Source organism: Panthera uncia, chromosome C2 (assembly GCF_023721935.1).
Source record: "Panthera uncia isolate 11264 chromosome C2, Puncia_PCG_1.0, whole genome shotgun sequence".
In the NCBI taxonomy this organism is placed as follows: domain Eukaryota; kingdom Metazoa; phylum Chordata; class Mammalia; order Carnivora; family Felidae; genus Panthera; species Panthera uncia.
Genome location: NC_064810.1, coordinates 39,653,078 through 39,680,155, shown reverse-complemented (window position 1 = coordinate 39,680,155; position 27,078 = coordinate 39,653,078). Strand labels below are relative to the sequence as shown.

At 35.7% G+C, this 27,078-nt stretch overlaps 1 protein-coding gene across 2 annotated transcripts in view; it reads right to left on the bottom strand.

Moving 5' to 3' along the window:
- The window catches only part of ZNF654 (zinc finger protein 654), a 94,892-nt gene that overhangs the window by 62,141 nt on the left and 5,673 nt on the right, over window positions 1-27,078 (bottom strand). For both annotated transcript variants that reach the window (XM_049628014.1, XM_049628013.1), the window contains exon 2: window positions 3,316-3,461. In XM_049628014.1, the coding sequence (XP_049483971.1) occupies window positions 3,316-3,461 (146 nt within the window). The remainder of the gene's footprint in view (window positions 1-3,315; window positions 3,462-27,078) is intronic.

The following is a 27,078-nucleotide window of genomic DNA, read 5'->3' as shown; positions in this document are numbered from 1 at the left end:
TGGAAATCAAGAGTCTTGACACTTTACCAATTGAGCCACCCAGGTGCCCCTATATTTTTTAATAATATAATTTTCTTGACACTGCATTGCTCTTAAAATCTATACAAGGTTATCTATATAAATCTAACTCTTTCTCCCCAAAATTTTTTCAGCTTTACTGGGGTGTAACTGACAAACAGAAATTGTATGTATTTAAGTGTGCAACTTGATGTTTTGATATACATATAGACAGTGAATTATCACTGTAATCAAGCTGGTTAACATATTCATCACCTCACATCATTCCCACCTCCAAATTTAAATATATACAAATAAACTTTTAAAGAAACACAATGTACATGCATTCTTTTAAATTTTATATATACATATATAAAGCAAAAAAAAAACCCATATAGTTAATATATATAAAATTAGTACACCTACAAGATTTAAAAATGTTAAGTGTACAGAAAGAGTTAAGTCCTCTCACTAGTCCAATGCTCCGGAACAACAACTTGCAAAATTTTTAATTGCTGTTGATAATAAGATAATAACAATGATGATAATAAGATTTGTCAGTATTTCCTACTAGTTGTAAATATTATTTCTTGACTTCCTGCTGTGGAAGAAAATTTAACTCCTTACACAACCAATTCTACATTCCCATTAGTTATTATTATTATTTCCTCTATTATTGATCTTTGTAACTACTTAACATTTATTTATGGTTTCATGTGGTACTGACACTCTGTTTTGTAAAATGAGAATTAAAGGAAGGGTATTTTTTAGTGCTCTTATTCTTCAACTCACAACTTGCATCAAATATTCTTATATTGAAAGCTGAATAATTTCCTTCTGTTCTGCAACTGTAATTATTTTTGTACTTTATCTAAAAGTTCAAAGTCAGTAAGCATTACTTACATTAAGGAAACTAAATAACACTCGGTACATTATCTAAGTAGTTTGCTATGATTCTGTATTCTTTCTGTTCAGATTATTTTTAATTTTCCTGGAGTGTCTAATTCCCTTTTTATGTTCTTTGCCTTTTGCCACTACCTTAAATGGTACTAAATTCTCAAAGTTATTCTCAAATCTCCATTTTTACTGAAGGTCTTACATCTATAAGACCTACTACTCAATAGTGATCCTATACCCCTCTATCTCAAGTAAAAACCATTATTTTTTAGATCCACTGTCATTTTTCTGGAGCACATCTTCTAATAACTTCTTAATAAAGGATATGTAGACAAGTCAATCTTCTACATCCTTACAAGCCTGGAAATGTTGTCTCTAACTCTCACACTTCACTGACAGTTTGGATGAGTACAAAATTCTACATTGAAAATAATTTCTCCTCAAATCTTTCAAGACACTGATTCATTATATTCTACCACCCACTGTTAGTTAATGAAGACCAATACCAAGTTGATGTTTGTTCCTTTGCATGTGACCTAGTTTTTCCTCTACAAGGTGTTCAAATCTGTTTTTTCATTCTTGGTATTCTGAAATCACAAAATGATGTATTTGGTGGAGAATTTTTTATATTCACTGTGTGAGCACTTCTTGAGTTCTTTCAGTCTAGAAGTTCATGACTTTCAGTTCTGGGAAATTCTTTTAGTTTGTCTTTAAATTTTTCCTCCAATGTATCTTCTGTAAGTTCTTTTTCTCAAACTCCAACTAGTTAGGATAATAAACCTCCAACATAAAGGTACCATATCATTTTTTTTTCTCTGACACATTCCTTCTCTTTGACTCTATTTTACATTCTGGATTATTTCTTCCAACATTACTTTCCAAATTTCCTACAGAACTTTACATTTTAGCCATCATCATATTTTCTTAATTTCCAAAAACTCATTTTTGGTTTCTCATTATTCCATTCTCACAGCATGATGTGTTGATGTTTAAACGTTACACATATCATCTCAACTCTCTCTGAAAATACACATTACAGATTTTATATTTCTCTTAATTTTTTGTTTTTACATTAACACTCTTTCTTCCAAATTTTTTTAAAGTTTTTCATTGTATTTTTTTCATGTTAAAGGCATTCCTCAACCGTCTGATGACTCCTGAATACCCATCAATTTTTAAGAATAAGGCCATATGCAGATTAATTGGGAGCTCTATAAGCATGTCTAGACTTTGATGACTGATGAGTTTTTCTTTAGGGTAATTAAGTGACTAGCTAGCTGTCTCAAAGAGAAACTTTAGCTGCCAGAATGCAAAGATCATTGGTCCAAAGTCATTTAATTTCTTTAGAGAAAAGAAAAAAATAGCAACTCTTTCCCCACCCCAACTTGGCCCTAAGGCCTGGTGATTGGCCTAAATGGAAAAACTTCAATTAACTCCTTTATCTACACTCTCCCCAAGTATCCCACTCCCTACTCTCTATTTCATGCCTGGCATATTCAAATTCTACACCTCTCTAGGATTCAGGGAGGAGGCAGGCAGGACAAACTAGACCTCCTATCTTATAAAGCAGAGTATAATTCTGTGTCAACTGCTACCCACAGTTTTTAAAAATGTTTTACAAATAATCAAGTATACATAGATTAAAATATATAAAACAACAAGAATTCCACTAAATGATACTTATCCTACAAGACATCTGATATTTTCTATTTTATTTATAATGTTGATAAATGATTTCATAACACATTGTGATGTGTGATTTGAGGCGCACGTACACATGCGCAAAACAAAAAGCAAGTTACGTTGTGACTTGCTCTGTCATGTTTCAATGACCATTCACTCTTCTGTTTTCTCTCCCCAAGAAAATTTTTGAAATCTTTCATTCACTGATGGCTCTTCTCTACTTTCTTTTCACTGTATTTCTCTCTTTTACATCTTTACTATAATTTTAGTAGGATCTAGAAGGGCAAAAAGAATAAACGTAAGTGCTCAGTTTGTGATCTTTAACTTGAATTCCTCTACAAGTATTTTTAAAAACCAGAAACTTCCTAACCTCCTTCTGACCTGATTTAAGGTCCCTCTGCTAAGTATGATGGCCTCAATTGCTGTATTCTGGGACTTACCATTAGAGCTAGGGAATTAAAAAGGAAAGAGATGGTAGTGACCATAAGAATGTATGAAACAATTCCAACTAGCTCTAAAACTAAAAGTAAAATTGTGGTTAAATGTTCAATATTAAACCTAAGTACTTAAATGAAGAAATAGAATTTTTTGTTGTTGTTGTTATAGTCCAAGATTTTAGAAATTTCTTTTTGAGGGAAGACTTTAGGAAAGGCTCCTTCCACAGAGAAAATAATCAAAACCCAATTCCCAAATATGTCAAGAAAAATAATACTTCCATAAGATGCAAAGAGTACTTACAAAGCAAGGCTACTCAAAACATACTGTACGTGCTCACATTCATCTGGGAATGATGCACTGGCTGATGTGAAACAGCAAAGTGCAGTCTGAAGAACCTGAAGCTGTGGCAAAGGGACCTGCCATCTTCCAGCATAATCTTCAACCACCTGACAGGGAAGCAATCCAAAAAGTACATTATTATAGAAAATGCTCGCAACATCTCGAGTTTAAAAATTTTGATACTACTAGATAAATTAAAAATTTAGTTCAGCATTAATACAAGTGACTTAAGGACAAAACATTATTTTCATAATGTATATCTGAAAATGAAATAACTATTATCTTTGAAAATGTGGAAAAGAAATATAGAATATGAATAATTACAGTCTAACTGCCACATCTTTAACAAATTGTAACAAACATAACAAAGACCTTCACCTCCCATATCCAGCCTTTATCAAAACATCAATTATCAAATATTAAAGTAGCTAGACAATACAATACGGTAATAAAAAATTAGAAATGAGCATAATTATTATCATTACGATTTATTAAAGACTAAACTCTAGGGGTGTCTGGGTGGCTCTGTCAGTGGAGTCTAACTCTTGATTCTGGCTCAGGTCAAAATCTCAAGAGTCATGGGATCAAGCCATGCGTCGGGCTCCATGTGGAGTATTGAGCCTGCTTAAGATTCTCTCTCTCTCTCCCTCTGCCCCTCTGCCCTGCCCTGCTCTCTCTCTAAAATAAAAAATTAATCAATTAATTAAAATTAAATAAAAAAAATAATAAAGACTAAACTCTAAACATTCTGGCACTAATGAGTATTAAAGATATAGTGGCATGACACTCTGATTCTGAAAGCTTAAGGTGTATGTACAAGAGCTTTATGAATTTAGACAGGTCATTTCCTTCTCTATGCATTAGTTTCCTCACCATAAAATAGAGATAATAATGCTTATCTTGCAGATTAGAATAATTTATGAGAAAGCATTTTAGAACTATCAATTGCTATGAAATGTTAATTATGATTTCTCATATGCAAGACTGCTATATTAAAACAATATATTATATTTTAAAAATTCATCATATAAACCAGGTTGGCAAACTATGGCCTACAGGCCAAATATGACCTGCCACCTATTTTTGTATGACCCACAGCTAAGAATGAGATGTTACATTTTCAAATGGTTGAAAAAATATTTTGTGATTTCTGAAAATCAAATGAAATTCAAATTTTAATGTCCACAGAGCTTTACTGGAACATAACCAGATTCATCCATTTACATACTATCTATGGCTGCTTTCCTGCTATAACAACCAGTTATGTAGTTATGACAGAAATCATATGGTTCACAAAGCCTAAAATATTTAATTTCTGCCCCACTACAGAGAAAGTTTGCCAACTGCTGGTTTAAAAGCTGGAAAAAATAGAACAGAGTACAAAAGCCAAGAGAACACTCAGAGCTCAAAGACTTTTCACACTCATCACTTCCTGTTGGGAGATAATTTTCCATGGGTCTTTTGTATTTCCACAGTTATTTTGGTTTTTTTGTTTTTAAAAAAAACTGGGGTGCCTGGGTGGCTCAGTCGGTTAAACGTTGAACTTCAGCTCAGGTCATGATCTCATAGTCCATGAGTTTGAGCCCTGCATCAGGCTCTGTGCTGACAGCTCAGAGCCTGGAGCCTGCTTCCAATTCTGTGTCTCCCTCTCTCTGCCCCTTCCCCGCTCACACTCTGTCTGTCTCTGTCTCTCTCTCAAAAATAAATAAACATTAAAAAGACTTTTTTAAAAAATTTAAAAAGGCTCAACTGCCTTCATCTTTTCAAAGATATTCATAGGCAATAGCCTTGAAAAACAGAGATGATGTCTCCCTCCAGAGCCTGTTTACTATTTAGCATAATCATGATGTTCTCTCCCTCTGGAGCAAGGGCCAGGCAGATACACTTGTAGACCACTATAAAAGATTAGGGTTCCCTAAGCTTGGGTTTCCTCAACTATGATGAAAACCCACTGTGAGTGCAGGATCCACCTTTGTCACTTACCTTTATGAGACTTGAGGGGCAAGGGGAACCAACCTGAGCATGAAGCTCATGCAGCTTGCTGTACCATGAATAATCAAGTCCATTATCTCTGACCCAGGCTTTTCATGTTTTCTGCCAGCATCTGTGAAACTGCGACACACTAAACCTAGATAAAATTTTAGACCCTTCGTGGTTGACTGACAATTCCAAATTGCAATACCAGAAAGTTAGCTGGGAAGTAAAAACTATTACTAACTATGATGACCCCAAATAGGACACTTTTCTAAACCACTACAGGCCAAAAAAAAAAAAAAAAAAAAAAAAAAAAAAGGTGGATAGACTGTCATTCCCTGCCTCCAAAATTTCTCTTCACTAGCATATTTGACCAGCTTTATAAACTCTTTTTGGCCACCATAACACCATTCTTTTTTTTTTTAATGTTTATTTTCGAGTGATAGAGTGTAAGCAGGGGAGGGGCAGAGAGAGAGGGAAACAGAATCCGAAGCAGGCTTCAGGCTCTGAGCTGTCTGCACAGAGCCTGATGTGGGGTTCGAATTCACAAGCCGTGAGATCATGACCTGAGCTGAAGTCGGAAACTCAACCGACTGAGCCACCCAGTTGCCTCTGACCAGCATAACACCATTCTGATACCACGTAAAATATAGGCACCTGACAGTCTCATGTTTTCCTGTCCTCCATCCCAAACAGTTTGCCCTAATCCATATCTACTTATAACCATATGAGGTAAGTTTATCTCCTTAGAAGATTTCTATTTTGTCAGCTTCTATTCTTATTATAGCTTCCCTTGTTTACCAATATTCAGCTACTGATATCTAATATACTGCCTGATCTAGCTGAGCCCAAACCTAACACAATAAAAAAGCCCAAACGTAACACATCAAACCTACTAGAAGTGTTGCCATAATATGTTTGAAGGGATATAAACAAAATAACTGAAATCTACATATCTTCTTACACTGTTTAATATCATGCCAGATGCTACTAATACAGTATAACATTAACATAACACTTTAAGACACACTATCACACTATTTCTCTTTTAAATATTTCCTTAAAATATGTGAAACCATACATTACATAGCCCTTTTATTTGAAATTTTTCTCCTGTGCTATCATAAGCACTCAACTAATGAGACCAGATACCATGACATCATAATCTGAATGTGTTCTACCAGGTTGAAATGTAGCAAGCAACACATCTTCCATTTTTCTTTTTCTTTTGCATTCTAATAAGTAACACTCTTAACATAACGGCCACAATTATGTTGCAGTTGCTGCAAACAAAGTAAAATTTACCTGAATTACTAACATCAACATCTGCTATAGTTCTAAATTCTTCAAGAAAATGGTCTAAGGATCGAGATCAATAGTCCATTAGGGATTGGTAAACCCTCCCCCTTTTTTTTCTTTCATTTTGAAGGGCATAACAAACTTACTGCAATGCAATTTACTATAATTTATAGAAACTATATGAACATTGCTGAAAGAAGTTACAGCAAAGGCCAAAAGCATGCCGTGATATAAGGGGAGTTGAAGAGAAGGGCAGAACTACTGCCAAAGAAAGATGCTGGAATAGTGCAATGATCCCACAGCACTTTGTCAGCATTCCCATTTACAGGAGCATATACCCTGATCTAAAAGGGATATAGTATATATTATCATTAATTAATAATATTATAATAATTAACCAAGGCAAATTATTGTGAGAATGAGCACAGAGAGCACAGATTCTTTCTCTAGCAAAACTGTCAAAACACAGATTTATTGTAAACCTATTAAGTTAAATTACATTAATTATTTAAGAACATTAAGATACAGCATCCAAATTGCTACAGACTGACATATGTCCCCCTAAAATTCATATGCAATATATGCATTGAATAAATTTGCTAATTTTATAAATACCTAAACATTATAATAGACATTAAGTTAGTCTTTTCTCCACCCCTTTCAATATAATTATGTTGTTCATGTTATAATAATAACTACTACATATGTATAAATATCTCCTAGCTCTCTCTGCCCACTGAGAGAGCATAGGAGAAGTAACACCCCAGGAGCAATATATATATACTTAAGGCACAAATCTTGGTTTCTAAACACTATTCTCCAATAAAAGAAACTTGGACTTCTCGAGGCCTCCTCCAGTAGGCCTGGAGCAGAGAAAACACAAGATGAGACTAGAACATTTTGTGGTGCCAGAAAGTAAGGGAAGGCTGCAAAAATGATGGGGTATAAGAACACAGGAGCCAACCTGAAGGAGCTCTTAACCGCTAAAGCTGGAACAATTTAAGCAACAAAATAAATGATAGTACTGACTTTAGTCCAGGGAACAAGATAAATATCCAGGAGTCCACAGTGATACAAATAACCAAATAAATAAATGTTAGAGATGAGACAGCTCTTCCTCGCCATAAAATCCCAATTACTAAACACAGAAGAAAAGAGAGACATAGAGAATCAGCATTAGGCAAATACACAGTAATGGATGCTACAGACAAGATCCATGGATCAATGCTAATATTCGTGAGTAAAAGTTTAAGGAGATGCAGGATTTGCAGTCTCAAATTATCTCCCCCAAGATATTTACAAACTAAAAATAGAAAGACTGTAACTTAAGGGTACAGAAACCCCACACACAATTAACCAAATCATCAAAGTAAATATCATCAGTAACTAATACAACATATCATTATCATAAATCTCTTGATATGGCACATCAAGAAAGACACAATGGCATTTTTGTAGTACTTTTGCCAAAAATGCCTAACCTCGTTCCAGTCATGAAAAATCATCAGACAAACCCAAATTGAGGGATGCTTTACATAAAACTAATCAGTACCCTTCAAAAGTGTTAAGGTCATGAAAGACAAGGGAAAGCTGAAGAACTAGTTATTATTCACTGGAAGAGATTAAGGTAAATAACAACTAAATACAACGTGAGATCCAGAAATAACATTCTGGAACAGAAAAATCATTAGTGGAAAAACTGGTAAATTTCTAAAAAGGTCTGTAATTTAGTGATTATTACACTAGTGTTGCTTTCCTGTTCTTGATAATTGTACCATGTTTTCAATAAGTACAAAAGTAGTTCAATTTTTAAAACTTGAAAAAGGTTTTTTTGTTCTCACCTCTTCCTTCAAATTTTGGTGTTTTCATTTATTTTCTGGGGGCTATTTTATAACATAAGCACAATTCTACATTTACTTTCCCTACTTGGTTACCTAGCTACACATCAAGATTTACCCTTGCCTATGGGTATTTTTTTAGGGTCAGATGGAAAAATAAATCAAGTAGATTAGCAGCAGTGTGGAAAGAGTATAGGTTTTAGAATTAGACAGACCTGGCTTTGTCACTTAGTAGTTATATAAACTTAGCAAAGTTATTATACTTCTCTAAGTTTCCTATAAAATGAATTTAATATCACCTAAATCACAGAGTGATTGGAGAAGAGAATATATTAAAATCTAGGATAATTCCTGGCACATACCAGTCCACTTTAAGAAAATGGCAATGGTATACTTTTTGACTGTTTCATTGCATCAGCATGAGCTGGTTAATTATTTGTTTCCCAGTATAATTAATTAAAACAAACTTTATGCACTTTTAGCAAGCAGATAGGCCACTTCCAAATATCTATTCAAAAGCTACTGCTGAGTTTCAACTATTTAGTTCAATACCCCTTGACAAATGAAGCATATCCTAGATACAGCAATACAAATAAAATGCTTCATCATGCCTGAACAGATACCTGAGGATTCTTCTTCTTCTTCTTCTTCTTCTTCTTCTTTTTTTTTTTTTTTTAACAGTTTTCCAGTGAGAATAAAGAAGATAAAGAAAAGCTCTGTTCAAAACAAGAGTCACTGTCATTTGACTTTTTCTGTCAGGATAATCATGTCAAGAAAATCTAAAATTAAAGTCATATTTTAAAAACCCACCAAAATGGTTTAGAAATAGATCCTAATAAGCTAAAAGTTGTTTGGAATCTACAAAGGACATAATCTTCAGTAATAGACAACCTAAGACCCAGTTCTTTTGGGGGCTCAATTAAGCATATCGTTTGTTCAGCTCACTACTCCTTAAACAGATATTTCTGCAACATTAAAGTCTATAATAGGTTCTGTGAATGTAATAAGACTCAACCTTTTACAAAATGGAAAATGGAGTAAACATCTCTAAATCTTAATATTCCATACAATCTTACTATTAAAAGGAATCTTCATGATTATCTAGTCAAAGCTACAAACCAAAGCAGGAATATCCATTACAATATCACTCCCAGAAGGCTCTCTTCTCCTTGAGTTTTCTTCATCCATATGATGTGAGACAAGCCAGGGCCCTCCATGTGGTTGCCAAAGTATCTACTTAAAGACCCGCCTTTCTTCTTAAGTTAACCCAAAGAAGATAAGAAGTAGGCTCATTTTAAATGTTTTAGACAAATTTTGATCCCTGTCAATTTTTCATTTGATCGCAAACTCACTATGGAGAATGATATATTACATGGTTCCCTGATTAATATTAAAATTGGCACATAAAACAAGGGACCCCCAAAATACAAGCAAAAGGAAACGTATTTGAACGTCAAATCAGAATGTAGGGTGAACAAACCTCTGTATGTGCCAGCAGGAAGTGGTATACATAGATGTGTGTGCCCATGATAATGACTTAACTAGCTTGGGCTAAGCAGAATTCTGCATCTGACTTCAATTTAGCATGGCCTCGCAAGAAATAGTATTGCAGGTATGGCTGAGGCACTGATTTTATTAAATTTTTTAATGTTTATTTATTTATTTTGAGAGAGTGTGCACACGTGAGCAGGAGAAAGACAGTGAGGAGACAGAGAATCCCAAATAGGCTCTATGCTCTTGAGGAGCCCAACACAGGGCTCGATCCCATGGCCCTGGGATCATGACCTGAGCCAAAACCAAGAGTCATATGCTCAAACGACTGAGCTATCCCTTTGTTATTGATTTTTTTTTTTAAATTTCCTTTAGTCATATAGGGGTTTTAGATACTAATAAAATTTATGTTCTTTTCTTATGGAAAAATTTTTGTTTTTTCTGTCTGGTTTCTACAAGCCAGAGGATTAAACTGAAAAGTTGGCTGAATTCCACACATGTCTTAATACACTAGTGTGTGAATGCCTAGACTTTAAATTGTTAGTGCTATGGAGTATTATTCAGACATAAAGGGGGAATTTTGGAGGGATGGGTTAAATAGGGGGTAGGGATTAAGGCATGCACTTTTTATGATAGTATGGAATTGTCAATTCACCTGTATTGTACAACTGAAACTAATACAACACTGTATGTTAAAAAAATAATAAAATTTCTAAATATGATATAAACTAGAATATAAAGATAAATAAATAGTCCTAGATCAGTTGACCTAACTCTGTCCCTCTCCCTCTTAATTTTGTTCTCAAAGAGAAGTTCTTAGATTCATGCGACTTACCCAAAGTCTTTTCTTTTTTAAATGTTTCTTTATTTTTGAGAGAGAGAGAGAGAGAGAGAGAGAGAGAGAGAACACGCAGGGGCAGAGGAGGGGCAAAGAGAGGGAGACACAGAACTCGAAGAGGGCTCCAGGCTCTGCATGGTCAGCACAGATCCTGACGCGGGGCTCGAACTGAGGAATTGTGAAATCATGACCTGAGCTGAAGTCAGACACTTAACTGACTGAGCCACCCAGGCACCCCTTGTCCAAAGTCTTCTAACGTCACTGTCATAATATGGTCTCCAGTAGCCTCTGGAATTAAGTACATAAATCTAATCAAAGATATAGAAGTGAAGATTTTATCTGAGTTCAACGAAGATAGCCAGTAGATTGTATCAAGTAAATAAATGAAGAGTCAGATTCCTTATTATATAGGGCATAAGTCACATTCTTAGACTGAAGCTGAAGGAAAATTCAATGGAATTATTACAAATTCAAAGGCAAAAAGAGAAATTTAAAAGGTTTATGCATCAAATACTAACTTTAGGTACCATGTTTGCTCAGTCTCAAGAACTAAATTTGTTTAAAAATGATATACTTTAACGAGGCACTTGGGTGGTTCAATAGGTTAAGCCTCTGACTTTTGATTTTGGCTCAGGTCATGATTTCACAGTTTGTGAGATCGAGCCCCACAACAGGTTCTGCACTAGAGGCATAGAGCCTGCTTGGGATTCTTTCTCTGCCTTTCCCGTGCTCGCATGAACTCTCTCGCTCCCTCTCCCTCACTCTCTCAAAATAAATAAATAAACACTTAGAAAAAAAGATACACTTACAATTAAAATAACAGTGAGAGGGTTAAAAAATAAATAAAAGGACGTCATATTGATAAAGATGGGAGAGAGGTACTACCTTAATAATAAGGTCACTATCAGAATCAAGACTAGATATATATACAGCAAAAAGCAACAGAAAGAGAGATCAAGGAATCAACCCCATTTACAATTCCACCAAAAACCATAAAATACCTAGGAATAAACCTAACCAAAGAGGTGAAAAATCTATACACTGAAAACTATAGAAAGCTTATGAAAGAAATTGAAGACAACACACACACACACACACACACACACACACACACACACAAGTGGAAAAATATTCCATGCTCCTGGATTGGAAGAACAAATATTGTTAAAGTGTCAATACTACCCAAAGCAATCTGCATATTCAATGCAATCCCTATCAAAATAACACCAGCATTCTCCACAGAGCTAGAACAATCCTAAAATTTGTATGGAACCACACAAGACCCAGAATAGACAAAGCAATCTTGAAAAAGAAAACCAAAGCTCGAGGCATCACAATCCTGGAATTCAAGATGTATTACAAAGCTGTAATCATCAAGACAGTATGGTACTGGCACAAAAACAGACACTCAAATCAATGGAACAGAACAGAGAACCCAGAAATGAACCCACAAACGTATGGCCAACTAATCTTTAACAAAGCAGAAAAGAATATCCAATAGAATAAAAACAGTCTCTTCAGTAAGTGGTGCCTGGAAAACTGGACAACAACATGCAGAAAAATAAACCTGGACCACTTTCTTACACCATACACAAAAATAAACTCAAAATGGATAAAAGACCTAAATGTCAGATAGGAAGCCATCAAAATCCTCGAGGAGAAAGCAGGCAAAAACCTCTTTGACTTTGGCCGCAGCAAGTTCTTCTTACTCAACATGTCTCTGGAGGCAGGGGAAACAAAAACAAAAATGAACTATTGGGACCTCATCAAGATAGAAAGCTTCTGCAGAGAAGGAAACAATCAACAAAATGCAACCAGATGGGAGAAGATATTTGCAAATGGCATATCAGATAAGGGGTTACAGCTATAAAGAACTGATCAAACTCAATACCCCAAAAAACAAATAATCCAGTGAAGAAATGGGCACAAGATGTGAATAGACACTTCTCCAAAGAAGACATCCAGATGGCCAACTGGCATATGAAAAAAAGGCTCAACATCACTTATCATCAGGGAAGTACACATTAAAAACACAATGAAATACCACCTCACACCAGTCAGAATGGCCAAAGTTAACAACTCAGGCAAGAACAGATGTTGGTGAGGATGTGGAGAAAGAGGATCTCTTGCACTGCTGGTGGGAATGCAAATTGGTGCAGCCACTCTGGAAAACAGTATGGAAGTTCCTCAAAAAATTAAAAATAGAACCACCCTGCGACGCAGCAATTGCACTACTAGGTATTTATCTAAGGAATACAGGTATGCTGTTTTGAAGGGGCACATGCACACCAATGTTTATAGTAGCACTACCTTCAATAGCCAAAGTATAGAAAGAGCCCAAATGTCCATCGATGGATGAATGGATAAAGAAAATGTGGTATATATATACAATGGAGTAATACTCGGCAATCAAAAAGAATGAAATCTTCCCATTTGCAACAATGTGGATGGAACTGGAGGGTATTATGCTAAGTGAAATTAGTCAGAGAAAGACAAATATCATATGACTTCACTCATATGTGGAATTTAAGATACAAAATAGATGAACATAAGGGAAGGGAAGAAAAATAATATAAAAACAGGGAGGGGGACAAAACATAAGAGACTTTTATTAAATTTTTTTTTTTTTAACATTTATTTATTTTTGAGACAGAGAGAGACAGAGCATGAACAGGGGAGGGGCAGAGAGAGAGGGAGACACAGAATTGGAAGTAGGCTCCAGGCTCCGGGCCATCCCAGAGCCTGATGCGGGGCTCGAACTCACGGACCAGAAGATCGTGACCTGAGCTGAAGTCGGACGCTCAACCAGCCACCCAGGCGCCCCATATAAGAGACTTTTAAATACAGAGAACAAACTGAGGGTTGTTGGAGGGGTTGTGGGTGGGGGATGGGCTACATGGGTAAGGGGGCATTAAAAAGACACTTTGTTGGGATGAGCCCTGGGTGTTATACATGACTCACTGGAATCTCTACCCCTGAAATCATTATTGCACTATATGCTAACGAACCTGGATGTAAATAAATAAATAAACAAACAAACAACAACAAAAAAGAATCAAGATTAGGTAGGAAAAAATAAAAAGGAAATACATATTTACCAGAACTATGTACTCTTAAAGGTGGAATTAAGGGGGGAAAGGATATTTTAGTTGTTCCTCATTAGAAAGAAAGGGTGACTAGTTCCAAAGGTATGCAACAGAGGGATAGAAGGTAACTTTGGATGGAAATCTCACAGTGGACCAGACTGGAAATCCAACCAGGGCAAGATACTCTTTTAAAGAAATTGAAAGTCCATAATAAGAGCAAGTGGAAAACACACCTTGAAAATTATTATATAAGTAACATAAAATCTGCACAGATTTGAAGATTTAAAAAAAAAAAAAAAAAAAAAAAAAAAAAGACGGAAAAAAATCAAAAAAAATTATTAAAAAAAAAAAAAAAAAACTCAAAAATTTTAAAAAAAAAAAAAAAAAAAAAAAAAAAAAAAAAAAGCTGGGAGATTACCTGAAAATACCTGAAGCATTTAATGGGCATTTCAATTTTTTTTTTTTAACATTTATTTATTTTTAAGACAGAGAGAGGCAGAGCATGAACGGGGGAGGGTCAGAGAGAGAGGGAGACACAGAATCCGAAACAGGCTCCAGGCTCTGAGCGGTCAGCACAGAGCCTGATGCGGGGCTTGAACCCACGGACCGCGAGATCATGACCTGAGCTGAAGTCGGCCGCTTAACCGACTGAGCCACCCAGGCGCCCCTTAATGGGCATTTCAAATTACTAGTTATTATGAAAGGTAATATATAGTATGACATGGTGGCACAAAACAAAGTGCCCCAGGAACTTAAAGTTAGGCATGAGGAAGTAAATAAGGAAAAGCAACACTGAAGAAAAACAAAGAGGTCAGTCCTAGGTCTGAGGTTGAGCTGATACAATTTTCTTAAGTCAGGGAGATGAGAGGGGCAAAATCTGTTTGATAATGAATGCTTTTTAATGAACTCAGAATTCCTTGACTTTTCATCTGTTACATTATGGGAGACCTTACAAGAGGTAACTGCAGAATATTAACACCTGGGCCCAAAGGCAAAGAGAAAGGAAAAGGAAGACAAGAGAGGCTAACATAAGAATAGGCTAAAATGTAAACAAAAACAAAAAACAGCTGTTTATCTAAAATGGTGTAACATACTATTGCTGAAAGGAATGTGACAAAAGAGGATGTTTACACTGCCAGTGAAGTAGAACAAATTATACAAGGCCCAGAACAGTTAAAAAGCAGAGTAAAGAAAAGGTCTAGAGGAGCAAGTGGCAAAAAAGAGATACTGTCTTCACTGGGCTCCTATGAGCACAGCCATCAGAAACATCAAAGCAGCTTCATTTCAGGTACCTGTTTATGATTATCATCCAAATAATACAAATATGGGGCACAACAGGAATGCTTTTACGGTTTTAGCTCAAGAAGCCTAAGAATTTCAGGGAAAAAGCAACAGCCAAGGTAGCATAGGACTAAAAATGTCTTGGCACAAGGTTGGGGACAAAGAAATCCAGACACAAGGATAGAACTCTGGGGCTCTGGAGATTGCAGGGCTGGGGCTTTGTGGAGATGGTGCTTTGAACTTTGCACACAAGTAAGTGACACACTATTTACAAGACAGTATAGAAGCTGTGCCACCCAACAGAACGCACACTGATTACAGCACAGGAGTACCACGACTACACAGAAGTAATGGAAATTAAAAGCTTTTAATATGAAAAAAATCTAAAGGAGGAAACTTTAAGTACAACCTAGTGCCCAATGCTGCTATCCACAGAATTTGCAAACTTTGCAAGGCAGGAAGTAGAAATGTTTAGATTAAGTCTCTCACTGCCACCCAAAATATGGTAAACGTACAGCGGCACTATTACCACTTGATGAATTTTCCTAGTAAAACTTAGGTACAAATAGACTCTGGCAGTTGGCAGAACTAACTGGCACCCTAGTGATTTGAAACCAAAACTGACTTGACACCCTGTTTTCTGTGTACCCATCTTCCCTGTGATAGCACCAAAGCCTACTGGCAAAAGTAACGTGAGTCAACTGGACTATGTTCTAAGTTAAAAGAATAACTGTTGTAAATGTAATGGGTGTTAGATTGGGTAGAGTAATAAATTTTTGCCCTACTGACCTTCTGGATTCTTTAAAAAGTTAATACACAAGAGAAATTGGGAGGTGTGAAAAAAGCCACTCACAAAGGAAGACAATCCAAGCTGTAGCTCCTGAAAACCGCCCCAGTTCTAACCATAGAGACCCACTTGCTCTGATTAAGCAATACTCTGGGAAAGGAAGATTTTGGGATCCTACCCTCTTTGGACTCTAGAATTTAATTTCTCTTTGTGAACTTGATAATCGGAGACAATTCATTTGATCAATTTGATACATTATTTTTGTTGACATTAAAACCTGAAATTTTAAACTTAAAAACATACATAGGTAAGTTAACTCTCAAATACAGAAGTCTCCTCTATTAAGAAACCTTTATTCCAAGTACTGAAGTATTGCTAAAAAGAGAAAAGAAATTATGAGTTCTGTATCATCTGTATCATTGGTTACCTAAAAATGCATTGTTTTTAAATGGGAATGTGTATCCTGAACATTAATAAAAATGTCCATTGTGACTAGTGATTAACAATTTCTGTTCCTTTTTTTTAGAATGCACTATCTCTTCAAACCCAAAACTCAAACTTCACCGTTCATTTAGATCCCTTAATTGCTCCTCTACCATTTACTGTTAGTATTACCATCATATTCCTTTCATTCCTTTCATTCATCATATTCCAGACGTTTCAACTAGAAACCCAATGCAAATTCATAAAATTCTTTGTTCCTGTCTCCACATTTAACCACATGCTAAATTCTTTATTTCCGTATTTTCTGAAACTGTTCTGTCTCTCCATTTTCATTGCCACTATCCAGTCGGGCACTTAATTACTCCTTTTCCGAAATACTCCACTAGCTTCCTTTTGTCTAGGCTTTGATTCATTACCTTTGCGAGTGTTTTAAAACAGTATTTTAAGGTTAATAATGTACTGTTTTGCCCTTAAACCTACAGATCTTCCCACAAAATTCAAATTCCTAAACCAAGATCTAGACCAATCCATTTTTCCAATATTAATATGTATCAATACTTTTCTGAATGTCATGTTCTGGTCCAGTGGTTCTCAAACTTTAGTATGCATCAGAATCATCTGGAAGGCTTGTGAAAAACACAGACTGCTGCACCCCAGCCCAAATTTCAAGATTCTGTAGGTCTGGGTGGGGCCGAGAATTTGCATTGCTAATAGTGTTCACATTCCTGTTGGTCTGAGAAATCACACTTTTAAGAACCACAGCTCTACACATAATTAACTACCCCATTCATAAATCTACTTTTCACAAATTATCTGCTCTACTTATAATTTCTCCTACTCATACCACTTCCTTTTTCATGTCTACATTTAATACTAACAATTCTTTTTATTTATTTTTATTTTTTATTCTTTCTTTTTTTTTTTATTTTGGAAAGAGAGAGAGTGCACCAGCAGGGGAAAGGGGAAGAGGATGGGAGACAATCTTTTTTTTTTTTTTTTAATGTTTATTTTTGACAGAGAGAGAGAGAGAGAGAGAGAGACAGAGAGAGAGTGCAAGCGGGGGGAAGAGCAGAGAGAGAGGGTGCTAGTCAATTTGAAGCAGGCCCCAGGCTCTGAGCTGTCAGCACAGAGCTGACACAGGGCTCGAACTGTCAGACAGTAAGATCATGACCTGAGTCAAAGTCAGGCGCTAAACCAACTGAGCCACCCAGGTGCCCGGGGAGAGACAGAGACTCTTAAGCAGACTCACGTTCGGCTCACAGCCCAATTTGGGGCTCGATCACACGACCCTGGGATCATGACCTGAGCCAAAACCAAGAGTCAGACGCTCAACCGAGCCACCCAGGCACCCCAATACTAACAATTTTCAGTACTGAGACTCAGTTCAAATGTTACTCACTAAAACTTTCCCAAAGGATGACTATTAGAAGTCATTTCTCCACATGAACTTGTAGAGGACTTAACATACATAGTGTTTATTGCACTAACCACCATTTCCCTGTTTCAGGTTTATTTTTATTTACTCATTCATTTATTCTAAACTTACTGAATGCCTACTGTGTACCACGTATCCTAATACTCTCATTTTTAGTGGAAGGAAAATTGGTAAACAAATGTATGTTAGATAGTGTTAAATTCCCTGGAAAATAAAACACAAAGTAAAGGAGAAAGAACGCCAGAAGTGGGATGCTACTTTACACTTTATCTGGGGTGTTCAGGGAAGGCCTCCATCTCTCTTATAAAGGACACTGAACAGGGTCTTAGAGAAAACCATATTCATATCCAAATAAAAAGTGTCTCTGGCCAATGAAACAAAAGCTAAATGCAAAGACCAAGGGCAGGAGCATACTTATTCAAGCTGAAGGAAGGGCAAAAATGCTAGTGTAGCTGAAGGTAACTAGTGGAGGCAAAGAGTCTTAGGAGACTAGTCAAAGAGCTAGACAAGGGCCTGATCATGAAGCACTATAGTCCACGGTAAGAATTTGGGGTTTGATTCTGAGATAGAAAAGCACGGAAAGTTTAGAAGAGATCTCACTCTCACATCTTGAAAAGGATCACTTGGGCTGTGTGGAGAACAAACAGAAAAAGTAGAAGCAGGGAGATAAAATAATCCAGGGAAAAGATGACTGTGGTTTGAATCAAGGTCATAACAGTACATGCAGTAGTCAGATACGTCTTTTCTCCCTTACCAGATGATTCAGTTCCTTGAAGGCAGGGGTTATGACCTTTTCCTCCCTAAATCCCCTAAAATCAGTAGGATGAAGCTTTTCACAGTCACAGCCAATTTTTTCTTTTAGGAATACTTTCTACAACACTTTCATGGCACTTTACATATCTAGATCTATGCCTAAAATAAAGAGAATTCAATTAACTGATATAAAGAAAAAGTTACATACTATTGGACAGACACGTTATGCATTTTATAAGCACCTATTAAGTTATAAGTACTCAGCAGTTGAAGGTAACTTCAGAATATAAGAGAGAACAAAGTATATCAAGACTTTAAGAACAAAATAACTTTAGTTAATACAGAAAATTAAGAAACTAAAACCAAGAATTTATTTTTTTTCATAAAATCAAGAAGAATTAAGAAGGGGCTGCATAGTAAGAGTTAAGTGCCTAGAAGGGAAGCAAAAATTGCATATCCACTCTAAGTATACAAACACTGGATGACACATAGGAAATCAAAGTAATGAAAAAGAATGAGTTTTAAGATTCTTATAACTTAGTTCTACCTAATTTCTTTTTTAGAACTTTCTCCCCTCTTGATTATAAGTTATGTATGCTCACTATAGTAAATTTGGATAATATACGAAAACATCATCCATCATTGTACTGCCCACATATAACCACTGTTAACATCTTGGTATATTTCCCTTCAAGCTGTGTGACTTGGGGTTAGTTGTTTAACCTCTCTGAGTCTCAGCTGCACTATTCATAAAATGAAGACAAAAATAGTACCTATCTCACAGGGTTGTTGCAAAGAATAAATGAGAATCTAGGACAGGGGCTGACATAGTTTTTCTTAAAGAGCCAAAAAGCAGCTTATGGACCATATACATTCTCTAATCCCAACCAGTCAATCCTGCTGTTGTATCATAAAAGTAGTCACAGAAAATGTAGAAATGAAGGCACATACTCCAATAAAGTTTTATTTATAAAAACAGGCAACACTGCATGTGTCACAATGGCTTACAGCAAAAGTTCATAACCTTTCAGCATGTTTGGACTGTTGTTGGGTTTTTTGCTTTTTTAAGCAAGTTTTTGAAATTCTTAAGAGAATCTGGATAAAAAAAAAAAGAAATTTAGACCTGCTACCAAAGAAATGGCAAATACAACTTTTTGCAAATAATTTCAGAGTTCATAGACATTCTGAAGTATATGAATGGCTCATATATATGATCATCAAAAAAAATTCTATTTCTAATGAAGCAGCTCATGTGATTTATCTTCACCACACTTTCCTTCTCTACAATCCACATGTGAGCACAGTGAAGACTGCACCAGCCTACATTCAAACTGTGTAATCCTGATGGCAATTTTTCCACCTAGTTTTTATTATATCTTCCTAAGTCATTACATAATCATCAAACACATCATTTATTAATCCTGAATAATATTTTAGTTTACAAAGGTTTGAAAAGTTTTCAATGATTTTAAATGTTCTGCTTGCTTTTCCATTTTCAATTCATTCCTTTCTTTAATTATAATTAATGCTATGATGAATAGCTTTACATCCAAATTTATATTTCCTCAAAAATGAATGCATTAAGGAAAATTACTAAGCCAAAAAGTAAAAGTTATTTTTAATGTTTGTAATATATTTTGATGAGAATGGTTGTGATGATATTTACTCCCACCAGCTGAAAATGTTATCTGTTCCACTACTCCTTCATGAGCATGGAATCTAAATTTCAGACTTTACTTTTACCTGAGAAACCTTTGGGCAAGTTTCAAATCATGGTAAAAGGATAGATAACAAAATCTGAAAATGAATATCCACTGTACCCTGGATTAGTAAGATTTCCACATACTTAAGGTTCTATGTAAGTAATATGGAGAGTAAGAAACCTTAAAATTTAATCATTTATGGGGCACCTGGGTGGCTCAGTGGGTTGAGCATCCGACTTTAGTTCAGGTCATGATCTCACAGTTGGGTTCGGGAGTTTGAGCCCTGCATGGGTTTGCTGCTGTCAGCCTATCAGCGTAGAGCCTGCTTCGGATCCTCTGTCCCCTTCTCTCTGCCCCTCCCCCCTAAATACATACTTTTTAAAAATTAATCATTTAAGATAAATATCTAAAACATATTCCATACTCTCCTGCCTTCAAAACACAGTAACACAAAATAACTTCTACTGGTTTGTAATCATCATAACTTGCATTTTAAGAATAAACACTATAATGAGCCACTGCTTCTAAGAGAGGTATATCCCATTTAGGTGGGCTGGGAGGAAAATCTAAAAAGGTTGAGAATCACTTTTATTTTTTTCAGTTTATTTATTTATTTTTAGAGAGACAGAGTGTGACCAGGGGAGGCAAAGAGAAAAGAGGGAGAATCCCAAGAAGGCTCCATGCTGTCAGCACAGAGCCCCATGTGGGGCTGGATTTCATGAAAATGTAAGATCATAACCTGGGCTGAAGTCAAGAGCTTAACCAATTGAGCCTCCAAGAATCACTTCTTAAAGAAAGCTTCTGATAGCTTAAGGTTAATTTTTTTTTCCTCTCTTTTACATTCATGAACATCTTTAGTTTCTGCTGCCTTGAGTCTTTTTGAATCACTATTTCTACTCAGTCCATAACTGCTTTACCAAATACATATGCTACAATAAATACCAAATGCATATTCCTAGGTACAATATAATGTATGTGTATACTGAAATAACAAAGTACACAGGCTCTTGACAGGCTGGCCAGATTCGAATCCAATGACCACATACTAGTTATACACAGTGACTTAGTCAAGCCATTTAATATCTCTTGGTCTTAGTTTCCTGATCTGTAAAAGGAACAATGGCAAATAATCTGTAGGGTAGTGGATTGATTAAAAAAAAAAAACAAAAAACAAAAACAAAAACAAAAAAAACAAGTAAAATGACTTATCACAGTATCTAATACTTGGAAAACACTCAATATATGACTTATGTATACATATAGAGAGCATTCCAATAAAATAAATCATTCAGATATTAAAAATACACACACATCAGTGATGATAGTGATTAATGAGTATTTAGAACATTTCAACTTTAAAATAGACAATGGTTAATTTTAGTAAACTCTAGTTATAGAAATATATATTAATAAACCGTGTAAGGTAGTACCTGGGTGACTCAGTCAGTTAAGCCTCTGACTCTTGCTATCATTTCAGGTCCTGATCTCACAGGCATGAGCTGGAACCCCACATTGGGCTCTACGCTGACAACTTGGAGCCTGCTTGACATTCTCCTTCCCTCCCTCTCTCCTTCTCTCTCTTGCGCACTCACTCTGCCCCTCCCCTGCTCACTCTCACACTCTCACTCTCTCTCTCCCTAAACAAACAGACAAACAAATTATGTAGGGGCACCTGGTGACTCATTCAGTTGAGGTTCTGACTCTTGATTTCAGCTCAAGTCATGATCCCAGGGTCATGGGATGGAGCCCCATGCTGGGCTGTGCATTGAGCATGGAGCCTGCTTAAGATTCTCTTTCTCCCCACCTCTGCCCTCTCCCTTGCTCACACTCTCTCTCTAAAATAAAATATTTTTTTAAATATATTTTAAAAAATAAAAATAAGGGGCTCCTAGGTGGCTCAGTCAGCTAAGCGTCTGACTCTTGGCTTCAGCTCCAGTCATGATCTCATGGTTACTGAGATTGTGCCCCATGTTGGACTCTGTGCTGTGAGAGGGGAGCCTGCTTGGGATTCTCTCTCTCCCTCTTTCTCTGTTCCTCCTTCATGCATGCACACACCCATCCTCTCTCTCAAACTAAATAAACTTAAAAATAATAATAAATTTTAAAAATAAATAAAAATTTAAAAACTGTGTACACATTTCATAGGGACATTATATATATCTCCACACAAATTTTTGTGGTATATACAGCAACACTGTGCACCTATTCATATCTACAGTAGTCCCCCCACCTTATCCTTGGGAGATACATTCCAAGATCCCCAGTAGATACTTGAAACCACATATAGTACAACAAACCCTATAAATACTATGTTTCTTCCTATACATAAATATGATAAAGTTTTTTATTTTTAATGTTTATTTATTTTTGAAAAAGAGAGAGAGACAGAGCATGAGCCAGGGAGGGGCAGGAGAGGGAGACACAGAATCAGAAGCAGGCTGCAGGCTCCAAGCTGTCAGCACAGAGCTCGATGCAGGGCTCCAACTCACAAACCGTGAGATCATGATCGGAGCTTAAGTCGGAGGCTTAACCAACTGGGCCACCCAGGCTCCCCTCTTAAGATAAAGTTTAATTCATAGTTAGGCACAGTAAGACATTAACAACAATAACTAATTATAATGTAGAACAATTATAACAATTCCCTGTAACAAAGTTATAAGAATGTGATCTCTCGTTCTCTCTCTCAAAAATATCTTATTGTAGTGTGCTCACCCTTCTAATGATGATGTGAAATGATAAAATGCCTACATCATGAGATGAAGTGAGGTAAATGACATAAGCAACGTGACATAGTGTTAGGCTACTAATGACCTTTTGACAGTATACCAAAAGAAGGAGCATCTGCTTCGGGACCACAGCTAACCTCAGGTAACTGAAATCGCAAAACAAAACTGCAGATAAAGGGGGCTACTGTACAGACATAACTACTTCTCTTCCCTCTCTCTCTCCTCTTTTCACGTCTCTGTACCATGTTTTACCACAAATGGAGCCAGAAAATGAGCCTGTCTCCCGCTTTCTCAAAGTTAATTAACTGATCAATTATAAAATATCACTTAACCCTGAATGAATATAACTAATCATGTTCTCCATGCCTTCACCTACACAGGTAAGCAATGCTGAACAAAAGTACAGACTAGTGGTTACTCTACATTCATAATCAGCAAACTCAAATGGTTCTGTAGGTCAGTAAATTCTACCCACATCTCTAAGAAGCTACCGCTTTAGAACTCCATTCACATTAAATCTCCAACCAGCGCCACGTACTCTAAACAGATGAACTCTCCTGCTACCCCAAAACTCCTATATAAGGCAACCCCTACATTTGTGTTTTGAATCTTATCTTTCCTTCTCTTTTTGGAATCTTATTTTATAGATTATCCCTTCTTTCTTTTGTAGATTTACCTCTTCCTTTCAAATTAATCATTTTTATCAGATTTTAAACATGCCAAATTCTCACCAGTTTATTTTTTTTAAATCCTCAGCTTTAATCTATAAGCTCTCCACCTTCTACCTATCTTTCCTTCTCCTTTAAAAGTTATCTATACTTACTGTCTCTCTTTCTTTGCCTCTCACTCCTCAAACTACTCCAGTCTGATTCCTACTTCCATCACTACATCAAAACAGCTCTGCTTAAAGTCACCAAAGACCTCCATGTTAACTCAATGGTTGGATCTCAATGGTTTTCAATGTCAAGCACCATTCACTCTATCCTGAAACATTCTCTACCCTTGATTTCTGTGATACCATAGTTACTTGGTTTTCTCCAACCTCTTTACTCTTTCTCAGACTTCATTTGAAGACTCAATCTTTTCTACCAGGCAACTGTACTGTGTAGTCACTGAAGATTCATTTCTAAGTCCCCTTCTTTTCTCACTCCATATTATCTCCTTATGTTAGCTTATACATACACATGGCTTCAAATGCCATCCATTCACACTGCTAAGATGACCAGACCTCATTTCTGCACTCTGGATTCTGTAAATCCAGGTATCTTTAAGATCTCTCATTGGATGAGAAAAGGCATTTTAAATTCAACATGTTGAAACTAAACAAAACAAAGAATCTCAGCGGACTTCAACTTGCCCAAGAATCCAAAAATAGGCAAGTCTCTTGTAGGCCTCTGCTTTATAGTATTGAATACCCGTACTTCATAGAACTTATCAAAGTGATAACTGTACACAAAAACATGGACAATGACTGTTTGCTTACTACTATATATCCAGTGCCTTCTATAACTGACAAGCTTCGACTATAATATCAATGACTCTTTTCCCTACAGCCTAAAAGGAAAGCCTTTTAGCTATTTTCATATTCACCACTGTTTGGAGAGTTGAGTGTCCTGAGTGCTTGCACAGAGTGTCACTGTGCTGGGCTTTAAGGTCTTGTGTAACGAATTATACAGACTGACCTCCTCTCATGTTTAGTTTGCCACCAGTATTCCACCATGGCTCTAACCAGGTGACACTGATTGGGTCTCATACTAGGGAACAGATCCATACTGAATAGAGTACACTGGTGAAACAATGAACTGACCTGTCAGAGAAATAGGGAGCTCAGGAATCAATGTGATACATATTACATGAAAGCTAAAGGTTACCTATCTAGTACCAGATTTATTAGAAATTACGGAACTTAAAAATACTCTCCAGTGTAGAGCAGGTACTACCATAAATGATTTATAACATAAGTAGGATCTGTATTTAGTCAAATAAATTACCTCAGATTTCACATGTCCTAATATCCTTACCATTACATATTAGTATACATTTAAAATGGTATACCAATTCACCATATTTTACTGATCACATTGGTTTTTTCAAATAACTTTCCAGACACAGATTTTGCCATAGCTTTATTAAATTTAATTTAAAATTCTTTTTGCTTTTGTTTGTAATTGCTAAGGTATAGTTTAACACTTTTTGGCAGGAAAACAAAGATTCAGTGCCAACAATAATAGTACAACTGGTACCTCACTTCTGTTTGGCAGAACTGCAAAATGATGGTATCATTAAAAAACTTAACAGCAATAAACTTCATTTAAAAATATTTTCTTCTACCATTTTATCTACAAAATTAAAATGGAGATCAATTTTTTGAAGCCAGTATGACTGATGATGGTTATTAGAAAGCAGTATGGACATACTTTTAGTGTAAGACTGTGTATAAAGAAGTTATTTAAATTTAGGGTCTCATTGGTTTACCTAAAATGACCTTCATAAGTTCACTTAACCAATTCATTTTTTTAAAAAATGCACATACTTTTAGGAACCAAGGAGTTGAATTTCATTATACTTAATTAATCTGGCATTTAGTGCATTTATTTACAGAAAATAAGATACAGAGGTAGAAAAAGAAAAAAATAAAATGTGGACTTTTTAATGTTCATTTATTTATTTCGGGAGAGAGCGAGAGCATGAGCAGAGGAGGGGCAGAGACAGAGGGAGAGAGAGAATCCCAAGCAGGCTCCACACTCAGCACGGCGCCCACTGTAAGGCTTGATCTCACAAACTGTGAGAACACGACCTAAACTGAAATCAAGAGTCGGGGAGTAACGGAGTCATCCAGGAGCCCCAAAATGTGTTTTTTATACTTTATTTTTCCTCTGATTATAAAGGTAGTTGGTTTAACTAAGAAAATATAAAAAATAAATAAGTGTAAAGAAAATAATCAAATTCAGCTATAAACTTATCACTAAGAAATTATCCACCATTAACAATTTGATATATTTCTTTTTCAGTCTTTTTTATATACAGAAGTGACATTACCTGCTTCCTGTGTTTTTTTTCAGTAGTTATTATACAACGAACAGTTTTCATATGAATAAATATTCTTTAAAAACATGACTGTTGGGAGGACATAGGATTCTACTATATGTAACAACTCCCCTAACTGCTCATTAAGGTTATTTTCAATATTGTAATGTTAAGGAAAAATTAGTACCATTCAATTCTGAAAACCAACCTAAAACACATTAAACAACAACAGCAACAACAACTAACTGAGATCAACTAATCAACTAACTTATAACCCTAAGTTATAAATTATAATAAGTTATAATTATACTAATGTAATATAATGTATGTAATGTAATATATTAATATAATACTAATTATAATAAATTAATGCTTCTATGGAATTCACCCTTTATGAACACTGGAAATATCCCAAATGTGCCAAATTTTGAAAACTATCTTTGAAAAGCTAAAATTTTAATTTGCAATTTAGTAATAAAAAAATTATTTTGCCAAAAGGAACAAAGTAAATTTGTGTGATGAAATTTTTTCTAGCTCTGAATATTCACTACAGAGTATATCACGAAGTAGGATACTCTTTTTCAAAAGTAAATAAATCACTATGAATTAGTTTCAGTTCTTTTCCTTTTCATCATGTCTATTATTCTTTGCTGAGCTGAAAAACTAATTTGAGACTTCTAGTTAAATGTGGCAGATTGAACACACATTTATTTCTGCTCCCATTTGAAAACTCCACTGAAATAACAGTAAAAATATTTTTGTTTCAAAAGAGCTTAACTCACAAGGAAAAAAACAATGAAAAGGGAGAGATGACAAGATTTAGATAGCTATTATTTAGAAAGGGGGAAGGGAATTTGGGAACAAGCTAATTTGTACTGAAGAACACCAGAAAATCTCAGGAATGTCAAACACCACATATCTCTAAAAGTGGAGGTGAAAGTAGAATGAAAAACAGACCCATGGAGTCTCCCCAAGATCCCTTCCTCTACTAAATCAATGTAAACTCCAGATTCTCTGGAAAGGCTAAACTATAAGAGACTTA